The sequence below is a fragment of the Podarcis bocagei genome, assembly GCF_964188305.1.
Source record: "Podarcis bocagei genome assembly, chromosome: 7".
In the NCBI taxonomy this organism is placed as follows: domain Eukaryota; kingdom Metazoa; phylum Chordata; class Lepidosauria; order Squamata; family Lacertidae; genus Podarcis; species Podarcis bocagei.
The window spans coordinates 61,105,926-61,128,069 of record NC_138132.1 but is presented as its reverse complement, the minus strand read 5'-3'; the positions used below and the strand labels follow the sequence as shown (position 1 = coordinate 61,128,069).

Below are 22,144 nucleotides of genomic sequence, written 5' to 3'. Positions count from 1 at the left end.
GTGGATTTATGGAAAGAAAGAGGTTACAAGTATCATCATACACCAACGGCTTTTATTTAGTTTCAGAAACCTTTCACAAGATGGTAAACTTTTACAACCACTTCTCATTTTTTCCTCTCTCTCTTCCATGGTTCCCCATCAGTTCTAACCCCACTGTGTGCCAAGTCCAATAACTTACCATGCATCTAAAGTGATAGATACAGGCTATGAAATTCTTTATTCTATTGTAGCAGCTTATGCAGGTGCAGCCAAATACCAAGCCTCGGGACAAAGTTTTACACAAAAACTTTACAATGTAGAATTTGAATTTTTAAAATATAGAACTTAAAATCTACACAAAAACTGGTAAAAATCAAGCACAAGTACAAGGACTGAAACTTAACCCAGGTGAAAAGGAGAGAATCTCATCTTCCTTTCAAGTGCCTTTATTCTGCTACAGAACAGTAGAAAAAAAAAGCTTTTTTGTGTGGTTAGTTTAAATTATACACTCTGTAGATACTATGGACCAATTTAAAAGTTACACATATAGCAACAGATGTCCATCGGGTTCGTGTGGATTGCTCACACAATCCAACTGGATTGCTGGAAACAAGTCAGGCAAAATTTGAAGAGAAAAATCCATGTGTAACTTCCCCCCGCCCCCACCCCCAGACAAAACTTTTACTGATGGGCACACTGCACCCCAGGTCCATGATGGCCGCTTTCGTCATCAGAACTATCGTTGTAAGCTTCACGCCTCTGGCCGCCACCTGAACCACGAGTGGTATCAAATTCTTGAAGTTCTACCTCCTCTGCATCACTAATTATGTTGGAGATTTCTGGTCTGGCAGGCAGAAGATCTTCAAGTTCCTAAAAAGAAAGTATTGGAAGAAGAGTGATGCAAAAATGTAGTACTCGCAGGAACACAAGTTCCAGCAGGCGCCTTCTGCACCAACCTTTGAACACCTGCTGAAAGCTTTCCTATTCCACCAGGCCTATGCAGAAAATTAAGAAGAAATCCTTCTACAATGGTTAACTGATGTCTGCTTTTATTTATTTTTTTATTGTTTTGGTTTTATTTAAAGTTTCAAGCCATGGCTTGGTCAGTACCCTTTTCTCCACTGATAAAAAAAAATCTGGCCTTTTTACATACACTGTGCCCTTTCCCCAGTACAATTATTTTAGAGCTTGTGTTTTTATCACCATCCTTAAATCTATGCTTGTAGAATCAGGCAGGTGTGTCGTCTGATCGAGCAGCCAATGTTGGACCTACTCAGAGTAGGCCCAATGAAATTAGTGGAGCTAAGTCAATTTCACCTTCAGTGAGTCTACTCCGAGCAGAGGAACATAGCTGGATAAAACTGTTTCCTATAGTGATCAGATGTAATGGTGATGTGCAAATTCCACATATTCTGCAGCTGGCGTGCAGAAGAGGTGAGCATTTAGAGATACATCCTGGGGTACTCACTGTAAGCTTTTCTGGGCTAATCCAGTTGTTTTCAGGAAAATGCACGTCAAACTTTATATAAAGATCTCCCTTTTCAAAGGGATTGCGGTACTGTGGCATTCCTTCCCCCCGAACAACACGGACACAGCCTGCAGGAATGGACAAAGGCAATTGTTGTTAAGAGGCAGCCTATAGTTTTCCCCTCTGTGTAAAATCAAATACATTAACAGGCAAAATACAGGATAACAGGCTTCCAAAAAGCTCCAAAAGCCCATGAGATTTTTTACCTGGTTCAATTACTTTTCCTGGGGGGTATTTCACCACAATTTGACGTGCGTCAAGGTGCTTAAATGTGAACTGAAAGCCACACAGTGCTTCAACAAGTCCTATTTTGTGCGTCATGTGCAAGTCATTCCCATCTCTTTGGAACACCTTGGAAAAGGGAGGGAAAGAAGTTTAGCGGCAAATGCACGAGCAGATGGGCTACCATAACAACAACAAAAACAAAACAAAAAATTGTCGCTTACAAAAGTTACCCCAAACACAATATAAACAGTAAAACCCAATTGTAACAAACCACAATAAAAACCACAAATAAAATATACGTTTTACTGATCGTGGCCCACTAAAAAAAGCAGAAAAAGAGGCCACAAATACGAGAAACCGTCCAAAATTTAGGGCCAAAAGCCTGGGTACAAAGACAAGTCTTTGGCTGTCACCTAAAAATAGATAAAGATGGTGCCAGGCATGCCTCCCTGGGGAGTGCACTTCATAAGCAGAGAGCTACTAGTGAAAAGGCCCATTCCCATCCCAGAGAAGCACTTCAGATGATAATGCAGGGTCCAGACCAGGCTTTTTGTCTGTCTTGAGCTACCTGCAAACAGGTAGGAACCATTGTGAAGGAAGGGAAAAAATGGGTACTGGCCTCTAGCTAGATCATGAACTCCTAGTGTGTATATGCTTTGTATTACACTAAAATCTCACAGGTAGACAAAAAGTATCACATACAGGAGTATCTTACATTTACATCTGACTACACTCCTATACAGTGGTACCTCTGGTTACGTACTTAATTCGTTCCAGAGGTCCGTATTTAACCTGAAACTGTTCTTAACCTGAAGCACCACTTTAGCTAATGGGGCCTCTTGCTGCCGCCATACCGCCAGAGCACAATTTCTGTTCTCATCCTGAAGCAAAGTTCTTAACCCAAGGTACTATTTCTGGGTTAGCGGAGTCTGTAACCTGAAGAGTATGTAACTCGAGGTACCACTGTATATAAATTTTGAGACTAGGACTGGGGGAGGGGGAAATAGCAGAAATTGCCTTGGCTATGACAACTCCAGGACTAGGACAACTCACAGAATTCAGTAGGGCCATCTGACTTAAGATTCATGAAAATGAACTCAGTCAACTTAGTTATGACCAGTTTCATTTGTTTCAATGGGGATACTTCAAAACATGGCTTAGCTGGATGCAGCCCAGAGACTTGTGAGCAAAAATACAAAGCTCTGGGCTGAAAGGCTTTTGCTTCTGAACATTCAATTGTTTTTTGTTTAATTCTGAATAGCAGCCAAGTGTATTTCAAATGGCTTGGGTCACAACAGCGAGGAGTTCACAATACATTTTACTGGGAAAGGTACGAGAACAAAAGCAACCATGTTTCAAATGGCCTCTGACCATTATGAGGAGTTGCCCATTGCTAGCTTCTCTGGTTTCCAGAATGCGTATTTAAAATAGCAGCAGGTCTGTTATCTTTCTCTAGTTGCGCATATGTAAAGCATGGAAACAAGCAACACAGACATACCTATTTTAATTGCTAGGTAACAATTAGGTGCCTAGAATGTAACAAATGCTGCACACAGATTTAAAAACATGATAGGCCCTTCCCACAGGCTTACATTTCTAAAAAAGATTAGACACATAGGGAAAAAGAGAAGAGACTAATCACACACAGTAGTACAGTAGTTCATATAAATGACCAGCTTGAACAGAGACTGGGCTGCTGATAGCTGGGGCCAAGCAGCACATGGTCTCTTGGCTGAATCTACTGGGTGGGGCCCCATGTTTCTCTCTGCTACTGTCAACTAATTTGTTCACACAAATTATCACAGGTTAAACTGGGGGAAGCCTGTGTCCCTCCTGACCACTGGGCATGCTGGCTGGGGTGACAGAAGACAACAATACTGTATATGGAGGGTCAGAATCTGGAGGTTCCCCACCCCTGGGTTAGATATAAAAAAGTGCACTTCTGTATACATGTTTCTTCTGCTCATGGGAAGTATGTTTTTACACCATGTGGCAAGGCACCAAGTGCAAAAGGTGATTCTAACTTCAAGAGGTGGTGCAATATCTCCTGAGAAGCCGAAACACAAGAACTACTCACACTCTTGCACAAACAGGCAGAACAGCACCAGCAGCAATTTTCCTTTTGCTCATGGCTATCTAGTTCAACTCCATTATCTTCCACGCATTTACTGGAGCACCACTACACACACACTGCCCCCCCCCGCCCCCACAAACCGCCACAAGCCTCAGTATTCAAAAGGCTCCAAAGGTTGCAATAAAAAGACAGCTTTGCATTTCAGGCAGCAAGTTACCTCATGCTCCTTTTCCTGAAGCAGCAGAACGATGTCGCCTGGCTCCACTCCGGGGGCTTGATCGGCCTCTCCAGTAAAGGTGATTCTCTGCCCGTGCTTCATGCCTTTATCTACATGGACTTCAAGGATCTTCACTTCTTTGATCACCTTCTTCCCTTCACATTTTTTACAGCGATCTTTTTCATTAATTACTTCCCCTAGAAAAGAGAGAGACGGCCAGTTATGACCCAGTTTCAAGGGGTGGAGAACATCTGGCATGCGGGACAAACACAGCCCTCCAGGCCTTTTTATCTGGCCCATGCGACTTTCCCCAGACCACACTTGTCCACAGTCCTATTCTGCACCCTCCTGGAGTGCCTTTGCCTGGCTGGAATGTGCCCAACTGTGATGATGCCTCTGGCTTGCCTGGATGGAGTGTGTGAAAGTGTGTGTGAACATGCTTTGACTTGTGAAGTCAGAATGCAACCCACTGAACAAAGACGAGGATCACATCTGCTGCCACACCCAATTTCTGCCCCTGGCCACCATGTCACTTACACATGGCCCCTGGAAGGTTGCCCAAATGAGAATGTGGCCCTCTGAATCCCCCTGTGCTGATGGGATTCTGTTGCATGTTGAAGTCCCCGGTGTTTTCACAAACTTTTGGAGGCCATGCTTTGATTACCGTTAGCCCTGGTCTCAATCGTATTGGTGCTTATTTTATTCTTGTATGTTTAAACTGTATTTCACTGGTATCATTTTGTTTATTATGGAAACCCTTTTGGGTTTATGATAGAAAGCAATCTACAAGAAACTCCCCCCACTCCAATAATAAAATGGTTCCTAAGTCCTGCTCCATAGTTTGCTTCTTTACTAAGATGCGAGGCACACCTACCAACAAGTGCTGCTGGTGTCTCAATGTGGTTCGCTAAAACCAGGTCAGGAACTTCCCCATTCAAATGCGTGTCATTTAAAGCAGGAAGACAGGCTAAGGCTAAGATACCTGACCCCACCACAGGAGCCGCCAACTTGCAACTATTCAGGAACAGCTGAGCTGCTGATCACCCATGACCATGCTGACCAGGTTATGAGGAATGTAGACCAGTTCCTTCCATGTCATTTCTTGCATATGCTTTCTATACTCCTACATTACTGGAACAACCACCTCACCACTCCTGCAATGTAGGAGTTAGGCCTAGGGTGTCATAATGCAATTGCCACTGATGCATCTAGTACATCAGGTTGCGAACATGATCCGTGTGGGAGGCACGCTGGCAACCTGCAGCACTGGCAACCAGCAGCGTTGCATCTGCACACGTGTGATTCGGTGCTTCTGCGAATGATGTCATTTTGTGCTTCTGAAACGGAAACCCAGAAGTAACCCGTTCCGATACTTCTGGGTTTGGCACGGTCTGCAACCCAAAAACGTGCAACCTGCAGTGTTCACAACCCGAGGTATGACTGTAGATGGCTAGTTGTATGTGTATCATCCTTAAGAGTTCTATATTCCCACTGCATTGACAAACCACACCAATGAAAGCAAGGCAAAGGGCAAACCATGTTGCCAATGTGTCTAAACAATTCAATGGGGAGCAGGGATTTATGAGCTTCTCATCTTGCTAACCTGCACCATAGTTTTAGCTATCATAATGTATTGAAACTTAAGGGACTTTTCTTGAGATCAGATGCTTGTGGTGAATTGATTGGCTTACCTTCTCCATTGCATTCAGAGCAGACAGACTGCATCTGCTGAACCATCCCAGGAGCCAGCTGCCTGATCATGATACGCACACCTCTGCCTCGGCAAGCCGCGCACTTCTGAACTGCTCCAGATTTACCCCCTTGGCTAGATCAAAAATATGTTGGTTTCATATTATTATAAACACAAAAAGGAAATGTAGCTTTACATCTTTGGAGCCTGGGGACATCTAATCCTGTAGCAAGTCTTAAAGCTTAGGAGATAATAATAATAATAATAATAATAATAATAATAATAATAATAATAATAATAATAATAATAATAATAAAAATAATTTATTTATACCCTGCCCATCTGGCTGAGTCTCCCCAGCCACACTGGGCAGCTCCCAATCAAATGTTAATAACAGTACAGCATTAAAAATTAAAAACTTCCCTAAAGAGGGCTGCCTTCAGATGTCTTTTAAAGATAGGATAACTGCTTACAGTGTTGCCTCGCAAGACGAAATTAATTCGTTCCGCAAGTCTCTTCGTCTTGCGAGTTTTTCGTCTTGCGATGCACGGTTTCCCATAGGAATGCATTGAAAATCAACTAATGCGTTCCTAGGGAAACCGCCTTCAGACCAGGTCCGGGGACAGTCTGTCCCCGGACCTCTTCTGAAGGCTGGGGGGGGGGGACAAGGGCTTTTCTTCCCACCCCCAGCATTTTAAAAAACCCCGGGACAGCGGAGGACTTCTCCGCTGTCCGGGCGATCTTAAAATGCTGGCGGGCGGCATTTTAAAATCACCCCGGGACAGCGGAGGACTTCTCCGCTGTCCGGGGCGATTTAAAAGCCCCTGGGAAGGCAGGCAGGGGGGACAAAGACTTTTGCCCCCCCGCCAGCCTTCAGAAGAGGTCCTGGACCTCTTCTGAAGGCGGGCGGGGGGCGAAAGTCTTTGCTCCCCCCCGCCTGCCTTCAAAAGCCCTCCGGGACAGGCAGGCAGAGGGGAGCAAAGACTTTCGCCCCCTGCCCGCCTTCAGAAGGTGTTCCTGCCCTGCCGCCCGGCTTCGGAGCATCGTTCCGAAGCCGGGCGGCGGGGGCAGGCTTCTCCCCGCCGCCCCTTGCTTCAAAAGAGGTCCGGGGACAGCGGGAAGCGCTTCCCGCTGTCCCCGGACCTGGGGCTGCGGGGAGAAGATCGCTTCTTCCCCGCTGTCCCCGGACCTCTTTTGAAGCAAGGGGCTGCGGGGAGATCGCTTCTCCACGCCGCCCCTTGCTTCAAAAGAGGTCCGGGGACAGCGGGTCTTCCCGCTGTCCCCGGAGCTTGCGGGGCAAGCTTCGTTTTGCGAAGCAAGCCCATAGGGAAATTCGTCTTGCGAGGCAACTCGAAAATGAAAAAACCTTTCGTTTTGCGAGTTTTTCGTCTCGCGAGGCGTTCGTCTTGCGGGGTACCACTGTATTTCCTTCACATCTGAAGGGAGGGTGTTTCACAGCGTGGGCGCCACTACCGAGAAGATGCAGGTCTTAGTGCTTTGGATAGCAACCCACTTGAAAAAATCATATAAGCACTTAGCAAGGAAGAGCAGGATGCAGGCAACACACACACACAAGGGCATCTTGTTGTAAAGCTGAACAATGTAACCCTACAAACAACTAAACCCTAGGTGGACATGGACTTTTTTGTTAGCAGTTATTAGATTCCAGCAATTTATATACCAACTGACTGTAGAAAAACCCCAAGTGATTTACAAAAAGAAACCAATAAAAACAGCTATTTTTAAAAAATAAAATAACAATTAAAAACAGTGATAAGCTAAGACCAGATTAGAACTCATGTAAACATTCTACATATCTGGATAGGCTTGTCTAAACAATTTTTTTTATTTAATTTTCATTTTTAAATCTTTGCTCAATTTTTCAAGAATCAAATCATTAATCTTTTGAAGACAGATGAATGCAAAAAAAAAAGCAAACAAAAAACAACAACTCACCCGTTACATGAACTACAAAGGACATTCTTGCTAAGTTGTAGTTTGGTAGTCTTCCCATTATAAAGATCTTCTAAAGAAACTCTGAGTAAGGGAAAGGGATTGTACTTTAGGTTTCGATTCAAGTATCAGCAGAAAACTGAACACATCTTGTTTTAACATATTTGCAAGCACAACTATTGAAAGGCTACATGAAGTGGCAAAAACTTGTTCCAGATACCGAATATACACTGGTAAAAAATGTTAGCACTATTCTTTTTAGACCAGCCCAAGAGCTAGATGAGCTGCAATGTAGAAAAAGTATGTCCACCAACTTGTTGCCATTATACGGTAGCTCTACGTTCTCTTACCAGGATTTCACACGTGCACCAAAGTCTCCATACCCCATAGCATAGCAATGAATCATTACTACATGTATACTCTACCTTCCTTCCAATGAACTCAACATACATGAGCCTTCTAATTCATCCTCACATAGCCCTGTGGGGCAAATAGCCTAAAATAGAGATACTCAACTTGGCACCCTTGACAGATTGTTTGACTATAATTCCGATTGTCCCTGACCATTGCCATTGCGGCTGATAAAGGCTGTAGTCCAACAATATCTGGAAGGCATGGCAAGGGCTAACCCTGGCCTGAGAGCTAGCAATAGGTCCAAGGTCAGCCAGTAATTCAGTGGAGATTTGAACATGGGTTTCTCCAGTCCTACCTCAGCACTCTCACCACAGCAAATGACTGTCTTACTCCTATCAAGGTCTTCAGTGGAGGCTGTGTTCTTGGTGCCTTCACCTTCAGAGAGAGGTTAAGGCAGGTGGCTACCAGGTGGCTCTGCAAGTAAGGAACTGCTGCCTTGTGTGTATCTCTCAGATGTCTGTATTAACATTTAAGCACCAGCTCAGTGTTCCTGTTCACACAGACATACAGCAATATCTAGAACTCTCATCTTTCCTGACCTTCCCAATGGGGTTTCTCTTTTTTATATTGTAATTTTATGTTATGAACCACCTTCAAACCTATGAGTATATGGCAGTATACAAATTTTAATAATAATAATAATAATAATAATAATAATAATAATAATAATAATGGTTTCTGTTGAAGGAAATCTGGCAGCCTGAATGATTAAGTGTGGACTTTTTAATATACAATTATCTTAGTCTGGTGACATGTAGGATATTTTAGTGATTCTATGTTCAAAAGGCAGGCTACAAACATTTCAGATACATGATTATGACAGCAAACCAAGGTGTTCCATAAATCAAGAGGCTTCAGCTGTTTCATGGAAATTTTTAATTCAAATTTTGACTAGAGGAATAGCCACTAGTTTTTATTGCTGTCCACTTTCCCTTAATTGCTGCCCATCCTTTCTCAAACAGCATAGCGAGAACTTTCACACTCAACACAGCAACCATTTGAGACCTAATCTCATACTGCATGGTTGTTTTTCCTTTGTACCACTGCTTTTTCCAAGAGAACCGCAAAAATATGACAACACATACTGTAGGAGCATAACCAGTAAAAGCCATCAGCTGAAGATTAAAAAGGAAGGATTTTACAAACCACAGTTAAAAGCTGCAGCCAGCTTCTACAGCCCTTTAGTAAAAAATACAGATTTTAAAGGCAGCAGATTCCAGTTATGCTTTCAGCAGGAAAAATAAAATATCACTAAATTCCAGATGGAGACATTTTAATGGAATATTTCACACATTATTTGTTTGAAAGATCTGTATATGACCCTTCAGCTTCCGGGGAGATTAAAAAAACAACCCAATATAAAATACATATCATACTGAGAGAGAGAAACAGACATCAAAATACATTTAGAAGGCCAGGGAAACAAAAATATATTTTGTTGGCACTGAAAGGATAACAATGTTGGCACTATTTGGGCCTGCCTGGGAAGGAACCTTCTTTAATATATTTTTTGTACCAGTCAAGTATTCCCCCCCCCCCGGGCTTTTAACATCATTTAAAATTATTTACATTAATATTCTAATCTCTGAATTTCACTGTGGTTTAAGCTCAATGAGGGTGTTTTGTGGCTCTCTTTAACATGACTATGGATGAAATTATGTTATCTGCTAAGACATGGCTGTTTCACATGACAAGATGTTGGAATTCAAGTTAAAAGCAAAAAACAAAACCAACAATGATCATCACCCTACAACTCTGTTAATGGGGCAACTCATAAATGTCAGAAAATTCCACAAATGGAGCAATGGCACTGAAAAGGCTCTTCCTGGTTAACTCCCAACCCACCTCAGGTGAAATTAAGGATTTTGTTTTGACTTGGGACACATTCATGGAATAAGAACCATATTGCTACAACTCCTCTAGTACATTTGTTCTGTCAGAATGCAGCATTCTAAAGTAGAAGTAACACTTGGCTAGCTCCTGCTCAGGCTTCTGTATACTCACTTTAAAATGAATCAAATAAACAAACCATTTCTGCACCAATGTAATCTGAATTTTGCAACTTGCATAATTAATGGAAGCAAACTGGCATTTGCTTAATTTTGCACCATTCATTTTGCTTCTGCTTTTTATTGCTTCAATTTTATATGCTGCCTTTCTGCACTTGGCACCCAATCAAGGCCTAGTTAAAGACTGGGGAAAGGAGCTATGCAGAACATTAAGCTCGCCTCCTGCCAAAAAAACCGACTCTCCAATATTCTAAGATAAATACACTTAGCATCTTACTTATTTAAAAAATAAATTTCAGGTTATTCAATTCTGTACCCATCACTGCCTGCCTAGTCCACCTGCTGCGTTAAACTAGAATTTCAGAATACCTGCCTCACTCCATCTGCTCTTGCGAAGGCTTGCTTTCTCACTTGATCTGATTGGAACAGTCTGTTGTTCCAACTTGTCTGCTTTTCATTGTAAGGGATTCTGAACAACTTGAACTTCAATGTTTTTAATCACATTGACTTGGTAGAACGATAGCCTCAGGTTTAAAGCGATCTATTCACTAGGCTGTTAATAAGTGGTTTTGCTGCAATGATTAGTCCAACCCGTCTTGTAAATGTATCAAGTTACCTAAAGCATGGGTGAGGCTTTAATATTCCATTCACTGATGATTTAGTGGCTTGGCCTTATTTCTTTAGTAACTTGCCTTGGCAGAAACAAACCAACACATAACCAGGTACCAGTTCCTTGGGACTATCTATTACAATGCTGGATTACTTTTTTGTGTTCAAGGCTAAACCCAGATTTTTTTTCTCTAGCATTTTTAAAACCCCATCTGAATTTAAAAAAAAACCCCCTCATCTGATGAGAGAGAGAGAGAGAGAGAGAGAGAGAGAGAGAGAGAGAGAGAGAGAAGGCTCCATGGAGAAGCAGGAAGAACATTAATCTTTTGCAAAGGTTTGGTATACCTCCATTGCCACATCCAAAGGGGCAACATTGGGCCCTATGGAGATCTTGTCCCACCTCCACTCACAATGGAAGGGGTCATGCTAATCATTTGTGTTGAGTCAGGTGTTACACAAACTCTGCAGGTAAGGTTTCAGCCTTAAAAAAGTGAAGGGATTTTCTGCTGTGGTGCCACTCTACGTAAGTTGCTTGCCAGGTGAGATGCACCAGACCCATCACTGCATCCTTTCAGGTGCCTGGTGACAACATGGCTTTTAAAGACAGCTTTTAAATGTTGTGCTGGCTTAAGTTGTGTATATTTTAATAACTGGATTTGTTTGTTAGGTTTGGTATGGAATGTTGTGTGTACAATACTGTATTATTATTTAGTTGTCTTAAGTTTCCTTGGAAAAGAAGGCAGGGCAGACTTAAAAAAACAAAACAAATAAATGCTGGATCGCCAAGGCTATTTTGGTATCAGGTAGCTTCAGATAATTTTAAATCATGTGTACTTGAAAGTCCTTCAGTTTGTCATGAGAACGTCAGCCCACCAATAGAGCAATTATGCATTCAAGACAGGAACTTCCCCCAGAGACAATAAGCCAGGTACTTACTTGAGTGGATGCATCATATCTTCACCTCTTCTTCTTCCATTGCGACTTCTACTCTGACTACCCATGAAACTGAACAGTCCCCCACCAAATATGTGGGAGAAAATATCGTCCATTCCTCCACCTCCACCACTACCTTCTCGGAGGCCTTGTTCTCCATACCGGTCATACAATTCGCGTTTCTCGGGATTTGAGAGAACTTCATAGGCAAAGCTTATTTCTTTGAACTAGGGAGGTAAATGTAAATGAAATGCCTATTATTTGCATGTTTGGCAATATATGTACAATAGGAAAGGAAAGTGTTTCGGCAGATACGTTTCTACTACATTAGAATTACTTTTTTATAAGCAGATATATGCAAAATGGCAGCCCAGTCTGGACTCTGGCAACAGGCAGGTGAGCAGACTCTGGGCATCCAACTCTCCTGCATTCCTTTACTGACCTATATTCAAAGAACAGGCCTCTCCTTTGCTTTTGAGGAGGACTAGGTATATCCTGCTCTGCACAGCTGAGCCATCCTTCTTCTGTGCTTTGCTCTCAGGCATCTCAGTGATTCACTACACAAGCATGTCACATCTGTGTCATTCATGAACTTTCTCAATTACTCACATTGATTTGAACAAACTGCTCTCTGCAGTCATGTGTCAAAGCACAGCTAATGGCAAGAAGGCAGCTTTGATTATCTTATAACATTCACATCCCACTGCTTCTCCAAAGAGACGAGGTTAATGCACATGAATATTGTTCCATTTTATTCTCACAACAGCTCTGAGATAGAACTGGGCTGTTAAGTAAGCTTCACCACAGAGTATGGATTTAAACCAACATTTCATCCAATTAAAGCTGAGTACTACCTACACCTCACCGATGGCTACTCTTCCACCAGTGTGATCGTTTTTGCATATTTTCCTCTTTTCAGTTTTTCTCAGACTACGTGTTCACAAGCTATTTTGGCCAGCGTTGTGTCTTGTTCATCTTAAAATGCAACAATTTGCAGAAGAAGTCTTACCTTGTCACCTGCATTTGGATTCTTATCAGGGTGGTACTCCTTGGCAAGCTTCCGGTATGCCTAAATGGCAAAAGGAACCAACATAACTAGTTAGTGGGGAAATGAATACAGATTTTGAGTTCAGCTTGTCCTTCCCCACTCCCAAAAAAGCCCCTGAAGTCAACTAGTGCTTGAAAAACCTATTTTTTATTTTTTTAAAAATCCATTATAAGAACAAGCTTGCATATGAGCCCCCATTGAAATGAAACTAGATTAAACAGCATTAGGTTATCAAAGATTGAACCCAATTCAACAGCAATTATTCAAGCATGGCCAAACTTCAGCAGTCTGAACAGGAATAGCTATAGTAATCTGAAGAGGCTTCAGAACAGTGCAGATGTATAATAACCTTATCAAAGCCCAACACATCTCAGATACATCCTCCTGAGGGAAAACTTTATAGCTGTCTACAGTTTTTCCATAGGGGTTCATGTATCACACTATATTATAGCACCACTGAAGTGCAATAAAAAACTGCCTGGTAGCTGTTAACCACATTATTCGTGGCAGCTTAGAAAATTAAAATTATGCTTGCTCTTTTGAATATCCTTGAGTTTCTCAATCTCTTCCATGCACACAAATCCTATTCATATTTGCTGCTGCCATAAAAAATCTGCCCTTAATAAAATGGTGTGAATTCTCAACCAATTCAATATTCATACTCTCCCTGTTTACATTAACAACCACCACTACTTCTACAATTAAATATGACCTAGTGCTTTTAATATGTACTTTATAACTGTTTGTGTTTAACCTTGCAACCATCCCCTTAAGAAGATCACCACTAAAGGTTTGATATGTGCTCAAAGTCCATATGCACAGAATGGAAATAGGGCCCACAAATAAAAAGTTAATTCTAAACAAGACACATTACTATTTCCTCAAAGTCAGCAAGAATCTCCAAAGATCAACAATGAGAACAATTTGGAGTTGGTTATAGTGAAGCTTCACTAAAAATCTGTGTGACTGATCAACTTTCAGTGAGAAAAGCCTTAGTTGCTAAGAAGTAATTCTGTAACATGACCAAGACTGAAAAGTATTTTCAGTGACTGCTCTGAGTTAATACCGTGTGCCAAACTATTGAAGTTGAGATGCTACTATGATTACAAACATTGTCAGAAATATCAGCCATCCTGAACTGTTTCCATTAATGACATCACCATTGGTACCTATTTGAATGGACCATCTCTTTTTTTTTTACAGTATCCCGATTCCTGGACACAACTACGCTTTCCTCTACATACAGTGGCACCTCGGGTTAAGTACTTAATTCGTTCTGCAGGTCCATTCTTAACCTGAAAGCACCACTTTAGCTAATGGGGCCTCCTGCTGCCGCTGCACCGCTGGAGCATGATTTCTGTTCTCATCCTGAAGCAAAGTTCTTAACCCAAGGTACTATTTCTGGGTTAGCGGAGTCTGTAACCTGAAACGTATGTAACCTGAAGCGTATGTAACCCGAGGTACCACTGTATTCTGTTAGACTATGTAATGAAGTAGCATTAAGATTTACAATGTTGCTCATCAGGACACAACTTCATATTTTAAGACCTACGACCTATCTTTAACCCAAAGCTGTAACAGGCACAAACCAGCAATTGTTTCATGAATCTCTTCTCTCTAATGACCAAAGATGGACAGAAATTTTACATGTGCAAGCTGTTACATCAGAATTTTCTTATACATTAATTAAAAATAATGTAGCTCTGCCCTCTACTTCAAGTCATCCTGAATTTTTAACCTTTACTGTTTTAATTTTCTCCTTCCAAAAGGAAAAAAAAAAGCAAAATTATGGTAGTAATAGTGCAAACCAACATAGGCTGGAATGCAACCCACTTCCAGGTCCTAATCTACCAATTAAAGAATAACCTTTAAAAAGTCAAATGGCGTCTTCAGCCATCTGTTATATCCAATGATTGCAATTCAGAGACCATCATTCTGTATGTACCAAAGCTTACAAATAAGCAGTGGGAATTTTGATTCCCACACAGAAGCCTTCCCATGCCGCACTGTTAGCTGCCTTTGATATTCCCAGGGCTCAAAAACTGCTTGCTGTGATAAGCAATATGTGCATCTGTGAAAAGAAGGTTCTCTAGCCTCTGGAATGTATTTCTCCAAAATATATGCAAGTGCAACACAATCCTGCTAGCAAGTCCAGTTAAATGTTTGCCTCTCACCTAGAAAGCATCTATTTGTGAAATATTAAAACAGCCAGTTATTCAAAATTACACCCCAATTTGACTTTCTATTTTTTTGAAAAGTTTAGATCATGCAAGTGGTTCAAAAACAAAAATATTCGATACCCCGGCACAGACTTTGGGAAAAACTAAATGTCACAAACATCGATAGACGTCTTTTGCTTCTTATCCGTAGACTACATGAAAACACTCGGATCCGTGTTAGATGCGACCGTTATGGGAACCTATCAAAGGAAATCCAAAGCCCCCATGGTGTCAAGCAAGGCTGTGTTCTTGCTCCTATTCTTTTTAACTTCTATATAAACTCCTTAGTCGGAAAGATGGAGGAAGCAAGCACTCATTCCCCAAATCTAAATAATACACCAATCCCGGTCCTTTTGTACGCGGATGATGCGGCACTTATTTCCTTCTCTTGCGTGGGTCTAAGAAAACTTTTACGAGCTCTTACAGAGTATTGCGAAGCTGAACACCTAATAGTAAATTACACTAAATCAAAAATTATGGTGTTCTCCAAGAGAAAACTCCGACATAAATGGAAAATTAATAACCAACCTATTGAGCAAGTAACATCTTTTAGATATCTTGGAATAATTTTTGATGAGAAGGGATCCTGGTGCCATCAGATCAAGAATTCCATTGTAAATGCGCAAAGATCTTCCAGAGCTATTATAAGATTCTTTTACAGAAAAGGAGGTCAATATGTCCCTGCTGCCTCCCAGGTCTTTGTTGCAAAAATACTTCCACAATTGACGTATGGCACCCAGATATTTAATTGTCAAAAACTCAAGTCCCTGGAATCTGTACAAACTAAATTTTATCGTTCCCTACTAGGGTTACCTACCTGTGTCTCTAACACTGCCATTAGGCTGGAGGTTGGCCAACTCCCTATTAATGCCAGGATATGGATCTTGAAGATTCACTTCTGGCTAAAACTCATATTTTTCCCAGTGGGAGTGGCTCCATTGACTCTGCTAGACCCGTTCCAGTCTAAATGGAGATTGTCGCTTTATGAAAAATTGAGGGGCCTGGGGCTTTCCTCACAAGAACTCATAGCCTCAGGCTTTGAAAAGGCTAAAATGATGGTGAGCCAGCGAATAGGAGATGTAGAGCTTCAGGACCATATGAGCAAGATAGATAAATATCCAGCTATCCAAGATTATGGAAAAGGGTTTAATCTAACCCCATATTTGCTGGACCTACAAATCGCAAAATATAGGCGGGCGTTTACCCTTACCAGATTTGATGTATTGCCATCTGCCTTACTAAAGGGCAGATACGAGGGCACACCCTATGCTGAACGAGTTTGCCCATGTGGTCTGAAGGAGGTGGAAACGGCTTCACATGTGCTGTTACACTGCGACCTTTACGGGGACATCAGGTTACTGTTTATCTCCCCTATCGTTCAGAAATTTCCAGGTCGATCTGAATCTCAGCGGCTGAAAATCCTACTAGGAGATAAAAACCCAGAAGTAACACTGAAAGTGGCCAAGTTTTCTGCGGCCGCGATCAAGCGGAGGGCATTAGCTGTAAAAAAGTAAAAGATCTGACCCCTGGATAAGCCCCCCCCTTTTTAAGCCCATACATATACTGTAGTGCATATATGAGTATGTATATGTGTGTGTGTGTATATGTGTATTGTTTTTATGTATAATTTTACAACTTTTAATTGACACCATCATTCCCTTGTAAACTATTGCTGCCTTTTATGTTTTTTTTTTCTTTTCTTCTGGTCTATGACCGTAATAAACTATTCATTCATATTCATTCATTCATTCATCTATTTGTGAAATATTAAAACAGCCAGTTATTCAAAATTACACCCCAATTTGACTTTCTATTTTTTTGAAAAGTTTAGATCATGCAAGTGGTTCAAAAACAAAAATATTGGGAAATTTTGGAACAACAGGGTGACAAACTGAAACTACAGAGCCATGAGAAATTGAAGACCAAAGTACGAGATTGGCTCCATTATTACCAAATAATGGAGGTGTATAAACAGGACAGGAAAATTGGCTTCCAGGTGGAGAAATCAAAATTAGAAACAGAATTGCTAGAACCCAATGCTAAGAATCTGTCAAGAATGTATAACTTGTTGCTGAAATGGAATACACAAGATGAAACAGTTAAATCAGCTATGATTAAGTGGGCACAGGACATTGGTCATAACATTATGTTTGCTGACTGGGAACAGTTGTGGACCACCGGTATAAAATTTACGGCATGTAATGCCTTAAAGGAAAATATTATGAAAATGATCTATAGGTGGTACATGACCCCAGTCAAGCTAGCAAAAATCTACCATTTGCCTGATAATAAGTGTTGGAAATGTAAAGAAACTGAAGGTACTTTTTACCACCTTTGGTGGACGTGCCCGAAGATTAAGGCTTTCTGGGAAATGATATATAATGAAATGAAAAAGGTGCTTAAATGTACTTTCCCTAAGAAACCAGAGGCCTTTCTCTTGGGCATTGTCAGCCAATTGGTGCCAAAGAAAGATAGAACTTTTTTTATGTACGCCACCACAGCATCAAGAGTACTCATCGCAAAAGCATTGGAAGACTCAAGATCTACCCACTCTGGAAGAATGGCAGATGAAGGTGATAGACTATATGGGACTGGCTGAAATGACTGGCATTGTAAAATTAATGAAAGCTAAAATGTCGAGGTTTTAGGAAAAAAGGGGTTTACAGCTGTAAAAGATTAAGTTAAAGAAAAGAATAAGGGAAAAATTTGATAAAACTAAAAGCTAGGATTTGCTGAAATAAGTTTGGAAATTGGGATGTAGAAAGGGGAGGTATGGGGAAGTCGGCGAAGTAAGGTTTAAGAAAAAGGGATATGAAATTATACATGTTTGTTTGTGTACTTGTTTGTTTGTAGTGTGTACTGTTTGTGTTTATAAAAACTGTGAAAAACCAATAAAAATTATATATATAAAAAAAACAAAAATCACATATCAATGTAACTTCCATGAAGTTTTCCTGGATATGTTCTATTTTTAAAGGACATAGTCAAAAGGAATATCAGGGCATAATTAATTTTGCTACTCACCTAAACTTTCATTTTAAAGGGATAAGACATTGCTAAATCTCAGCAGCCCTTAGTACGCAATCACCTATTACTGTAGTGACCAAACACCACTTTAAAGGAGGAACGTGTACACAGAATATAAATAGGATTTTTCTGAATCCAAATGAAGGAACTTATTTTCCTGTTAACCTCAGAACCACCTTATTGCTCATGCTTCCTCAAAAATACCTGCTTCCATAACAACGAATACCCAGCCCAAACAAATTATACTATTACACGCCCAGATGAAGAGGATCTATTCCCCAGTAGCACCACCCTTCCGTCACAAACAGGCAGGACATGGTTATTAACCAGCTGAAGGCTCTGATGTGGGATGGGGTTCTCAAAGATTAGATGAAGAAAAGAAGTGGGTTGTGCCTAACAAAAACAAGTTAAGGGCAATTAATCTTGAAAGGGTTAACATGAAGGGGTTATGTTACCTAGGGACTTTTGACCTTTCCACCCCCACTCCCCTTTTTGAACATCCAGGATGAGAAGGGATCACCTACAGAGGAATGAAGGCCAAGAATGAAGCCTGTGCTTTTGTAGACAGAAACAGAATGTGCCCAAATGAGATTCAGCATACGTGGAAGTAAAAATAAAGAGAATATAGGTTGGGATACCATTCTAATTACTCTCCCCAAGAATGAAGTGGAGAAATGATCTTCAGGTAAAACCAATTCCCAGGAGGCATGGGATTGGGGCAGGCATGGCCAAACTTGGCCCTCCAGCTGTTTTGGGACTACAATTCATCCCTGACCACTGGTCCTGTTAGCTAGGGATGATGGGAGTTGTAGTCCCAAAACAGATGGAGGGCCAACTTTGGCCATGCCTTGGTTGGGGGTTGGTAATAGACAGAAGAGTAGAAAATAAAAGGGCAAAGAGCTAACCTCCAGATTTCCCTCACCATCATAAGAAACTCCTCAAGGTTACAGGAGATGGAGTGACATGGGGAATAAAAAATGGTGAGATGTGGAGAGTGGAAACTGACAGGTCATCCATGTTCTCACATGGCCAATCCAGAAAGGCACAAACTTGTGAGGAGAGGGAAGACAAGTAGGCTCTTGATACCATGCAGCAACCCTCAACTGTGGGGAGGAAATAAGAATATTGGTGAGATAGTCTCTGTTTTCCCTTACTGCTACCCTAACTTTCAAGGCACAAAAGGGTTTTTTATGGGGGGTGCAAGAAGAAGGCAAAGAGAAGATGGGGAGAGAAAAGGAAGGCCAGCCTATGGCTCACCCTTGCCACCATGAAGCAAGGCACACAGAATTTTGAAAAATGGGGGACCTAATCCCCAGGTCTTTCTTCTTGCCACCGTAAAAATAACTCACCAGCCATATAAAATCTATGGGTGCTGTGGTTCTGGATAGAATGTTAGGTTTTAATGCTGAAATCCACTGAAGGTCAGCAACAAATTAAATAATAAAGTCTGCAAAGGGTGGAGAGGATAAAGAGTGGAATTAACAAGAAAATATCCCTCCCCTCCTTGTGATCATGAAGCAAGTCTTAACTCTCATCTAGGGGAGCAGTACACAGGAAAGAAAATGGGGAGGGGGCAGCATCCAGCTTTCCCTCACTGCCACTCTAAAAACAATCCCCAAGGTACAAACTATTGGGAAGCTGGGATGGGTTATTGTTGCTTCTGAACATACCTTCCTATCCTGTAAAGTATTATGGGTTAGATAACAACACTAAATACGGGAGGGGGAAGAGAAGGAAAAAAGAAAGCTTGTCTCTGTCTGACCCATCTAGTCCAGAATCCTGTTCTCATAGTGCTCAACCAGATGCCTATTATGAGAAACCCTCAAGCAGGACCCAAACACAAGAGCACTCCACCCCCCCCCCAACAACTGGTATTCAAAAGCATCCACTTAGCCATTGTGGCTAGTAGACACCATCAGCTCTCTCCTCCACAAATTCGTCTAAGAAAGATGGCAGGGAGGATGCATAAGCAACCCCCACCCAAATGTATATTTCAATGGTGTGGAAAGAGAAGTGACTCTAGGATATAAACGCAATCAATCCAACACAACGCAGCCCACCATCAGCATCCACCTTCTCTTTCAGGGCCTACTTACCTTCCAGAGCCAACACCACAACAAACACCGGCTCCCGCCTCAACCGGTGGCCCTTCCTCCTCCACATAACACCCACCACTAACCGGCAAGGTGAGCGCGGAGGTGTGTGTTTGTGTGTGTGCATAGGTTGGATACAAGCGCCATAAGCAAGTTATATATGTATAATTATATAAGCAAATGTATAATCTTCCCTCCCCCTCCTCCTGGCAGGAGGGCCACCTTCCAGGGCCAGCACACGCCGAGAGCTCACTCCCACCTCCCCCCCCACAAGCGGCCTTCCCTTCCTCCTCCTCCTCCACATACATACACACGGCCACCCAACGCTACCCAACAAGCCCGGGCCTGACCCTGAGCTTCTGCCGCCTCCCCCTCCCCGCAACCGGCCCCGAAGGCCCCATCCAGGCCGCCGCCTCCTCCACCCAACGCCCGACCCCCGGCCAGGCCTAGCCAGGCGAGGCCTGCTCCAACCCCGGGCGTCTCCAATGACCCCGGTCACAAGGCGGCCCGGCACCGGCGGCCTCCCTACCGCCTGGGCCTCCCTCTCACCACTGCCGCCCCACCGGCTCCCAGCCCCCCCCCCCCCACCGCCAGGCAGACCTTCTTGAGCTCGTTGTCCGAGGCCCCCGGCGGCACTCCGAGGATGTCGTACAGCTTCGTGTCGGCTACGTTCGCCATGGCGGCCGGCTGGGAGGCGGAGGGAAGGGCGACGAAGACGACGACGATGAAGCCGCCCGGGTAGGTTGCGGGGAGAAAGGCCGGGAGGAGGAGGAGGAGGAGGAGGCCGCGCGCGCGCGCCCGCGTGTGTGTGTATGAGGGAAAGAAGGAAGGGAGGGGGGGAAAGAGGAGAAAGAGAGAGCGCGCGCGAGAGAGCGAGCGGGTGAGTGTAAGAAGGGGGAAGGCCCTCCGCCACGCACGCGCCGACGTCGTCACGTCGCGACGCACGCACCGCAGCGCACACCCGGATGACAGGGTAGCGAGAGAGAGAGGGTTGGTGGGCGGGGAGGAGAAGGAGGAGGCCCCGCCCACTCGCACCGGCCTCGCGGAGAAGGAACGCCCCTCCCCCGCTTTCTGCTGCTCGCGGAACTCCAGGAAGTGAAGGGGAGAAGGGGGGGGGGAGAAACACCGGAGTGGAGTTAGACTGAAGGGATCGGGGTTCTTAGGAGTTTGTGCTGAACGTTAGTTGTTAACACTGCCGCCCCTTTTTTCCCTAGTGAATGCTGGGAATTGTAGTTCTGGGCAGGGGCGGATTAAAGGCTTTTTAGAGGTGAAAAGGTGATTGTGTTCCCCCAACCTCCGCATATATAATTCAAAATAAAAACAAGCTAATTAAGCCCAAATGGCATAATGTGCATTATTTTTATAGGGGTGTGGGTGTATGTCATATAATTTTGCATATCACGTTTACACACACAGAGTATATGCCTATGTGTGTGTGTATGCGAGGAAAAACAAATCCAGTACGCATAACTCAGAAAAACTTATCAATAATAAAAACTTGGATCTGAATTCCTTGCGTTATTTTGATCTACATTAGTAGGACGCCCCTTAGTTTATTGAAAGAGAACAGGAAAAAATGGGGAAAGGGTGTGCAGCGGAGTACAAAGAAGTCTAACGAAGTTCCCAGGATGACACCATTGAGGCTTAACAAAAATCAAATGTAAAATTCTTAGTAATAATGATAATTCCCCTCCACCCTCTGTTTTTGTGCCCCTGAATCTCTATTGGCAGAGAATTCCACAGGATTGGGCTGATGGCAAAAGGCTTGGTTCGGTTATTTTTTTTTTTGTCAAGGAGCCTCAGCAAGTCTGGAAATGACCAGTAACACTCCTGCCGATTATCTCTGTGATCATGCTGGGATGCCCCTGAGGTATCCTGGACCTATGTTGTTTAGGGCTTTGTAAACTCATACAAGGAGCTTGAACCTGTCTCAGTAGTAGAGGGACAGCCATTGCAGCTGGCATCACATGTTCTCAACCAGAAGCTCCCCTTAGCAGTCTGGCTGCTGCATTCTGCACCAGCTGGAGTTTCTGAACCAGACACATTGCAGTAATTTGTGCACAGGCAATGTGCGGGCCAAGTGGATTGTTCACGATAATAGTGACAAATACAGTAACTGGCCCCTA

The 22,144-nt window shown here is 42.8% G+C and overlaps 1 protein-coding gene across 1 annotated transcript; it reads right to left on the bottom strand.

Annotated features, from left to right (window-relative positions):
- Positions 1–30: 30 nt before the first annotated feature.
- Positions 31–20,926, bottom strand: DNAJA2 (DnaJ heat shock protein family (Hsp40) member A2). Its single transcript, XM_081202680.1, has 9 exons — positions 20,619–20,926; positions 12,641–12,700; positions 11,635–11,858; positions 7,670–7,750; positions 5,715–5,848; positions 4,024–4,220; positions 1,714–1,858; positions 1,448–1,575; positions 31–849 (listed from the first exon to the last, which is right to left on the bottom strand). The coding sequence occupies exons 1-9, from the start codon at positions 20,694–20,696 to the stop codon at positions 661–663; spliced, it is 1,236 nt and encodes a 411-aa protein (XP_081058806.1). The 5' UTR covers positions 20,697–20,926; the 3' UTR covers positions 31–660.
- Between the last annotated feature and the right edge of the window lie 1,218 nt (positions 20,927–22,144).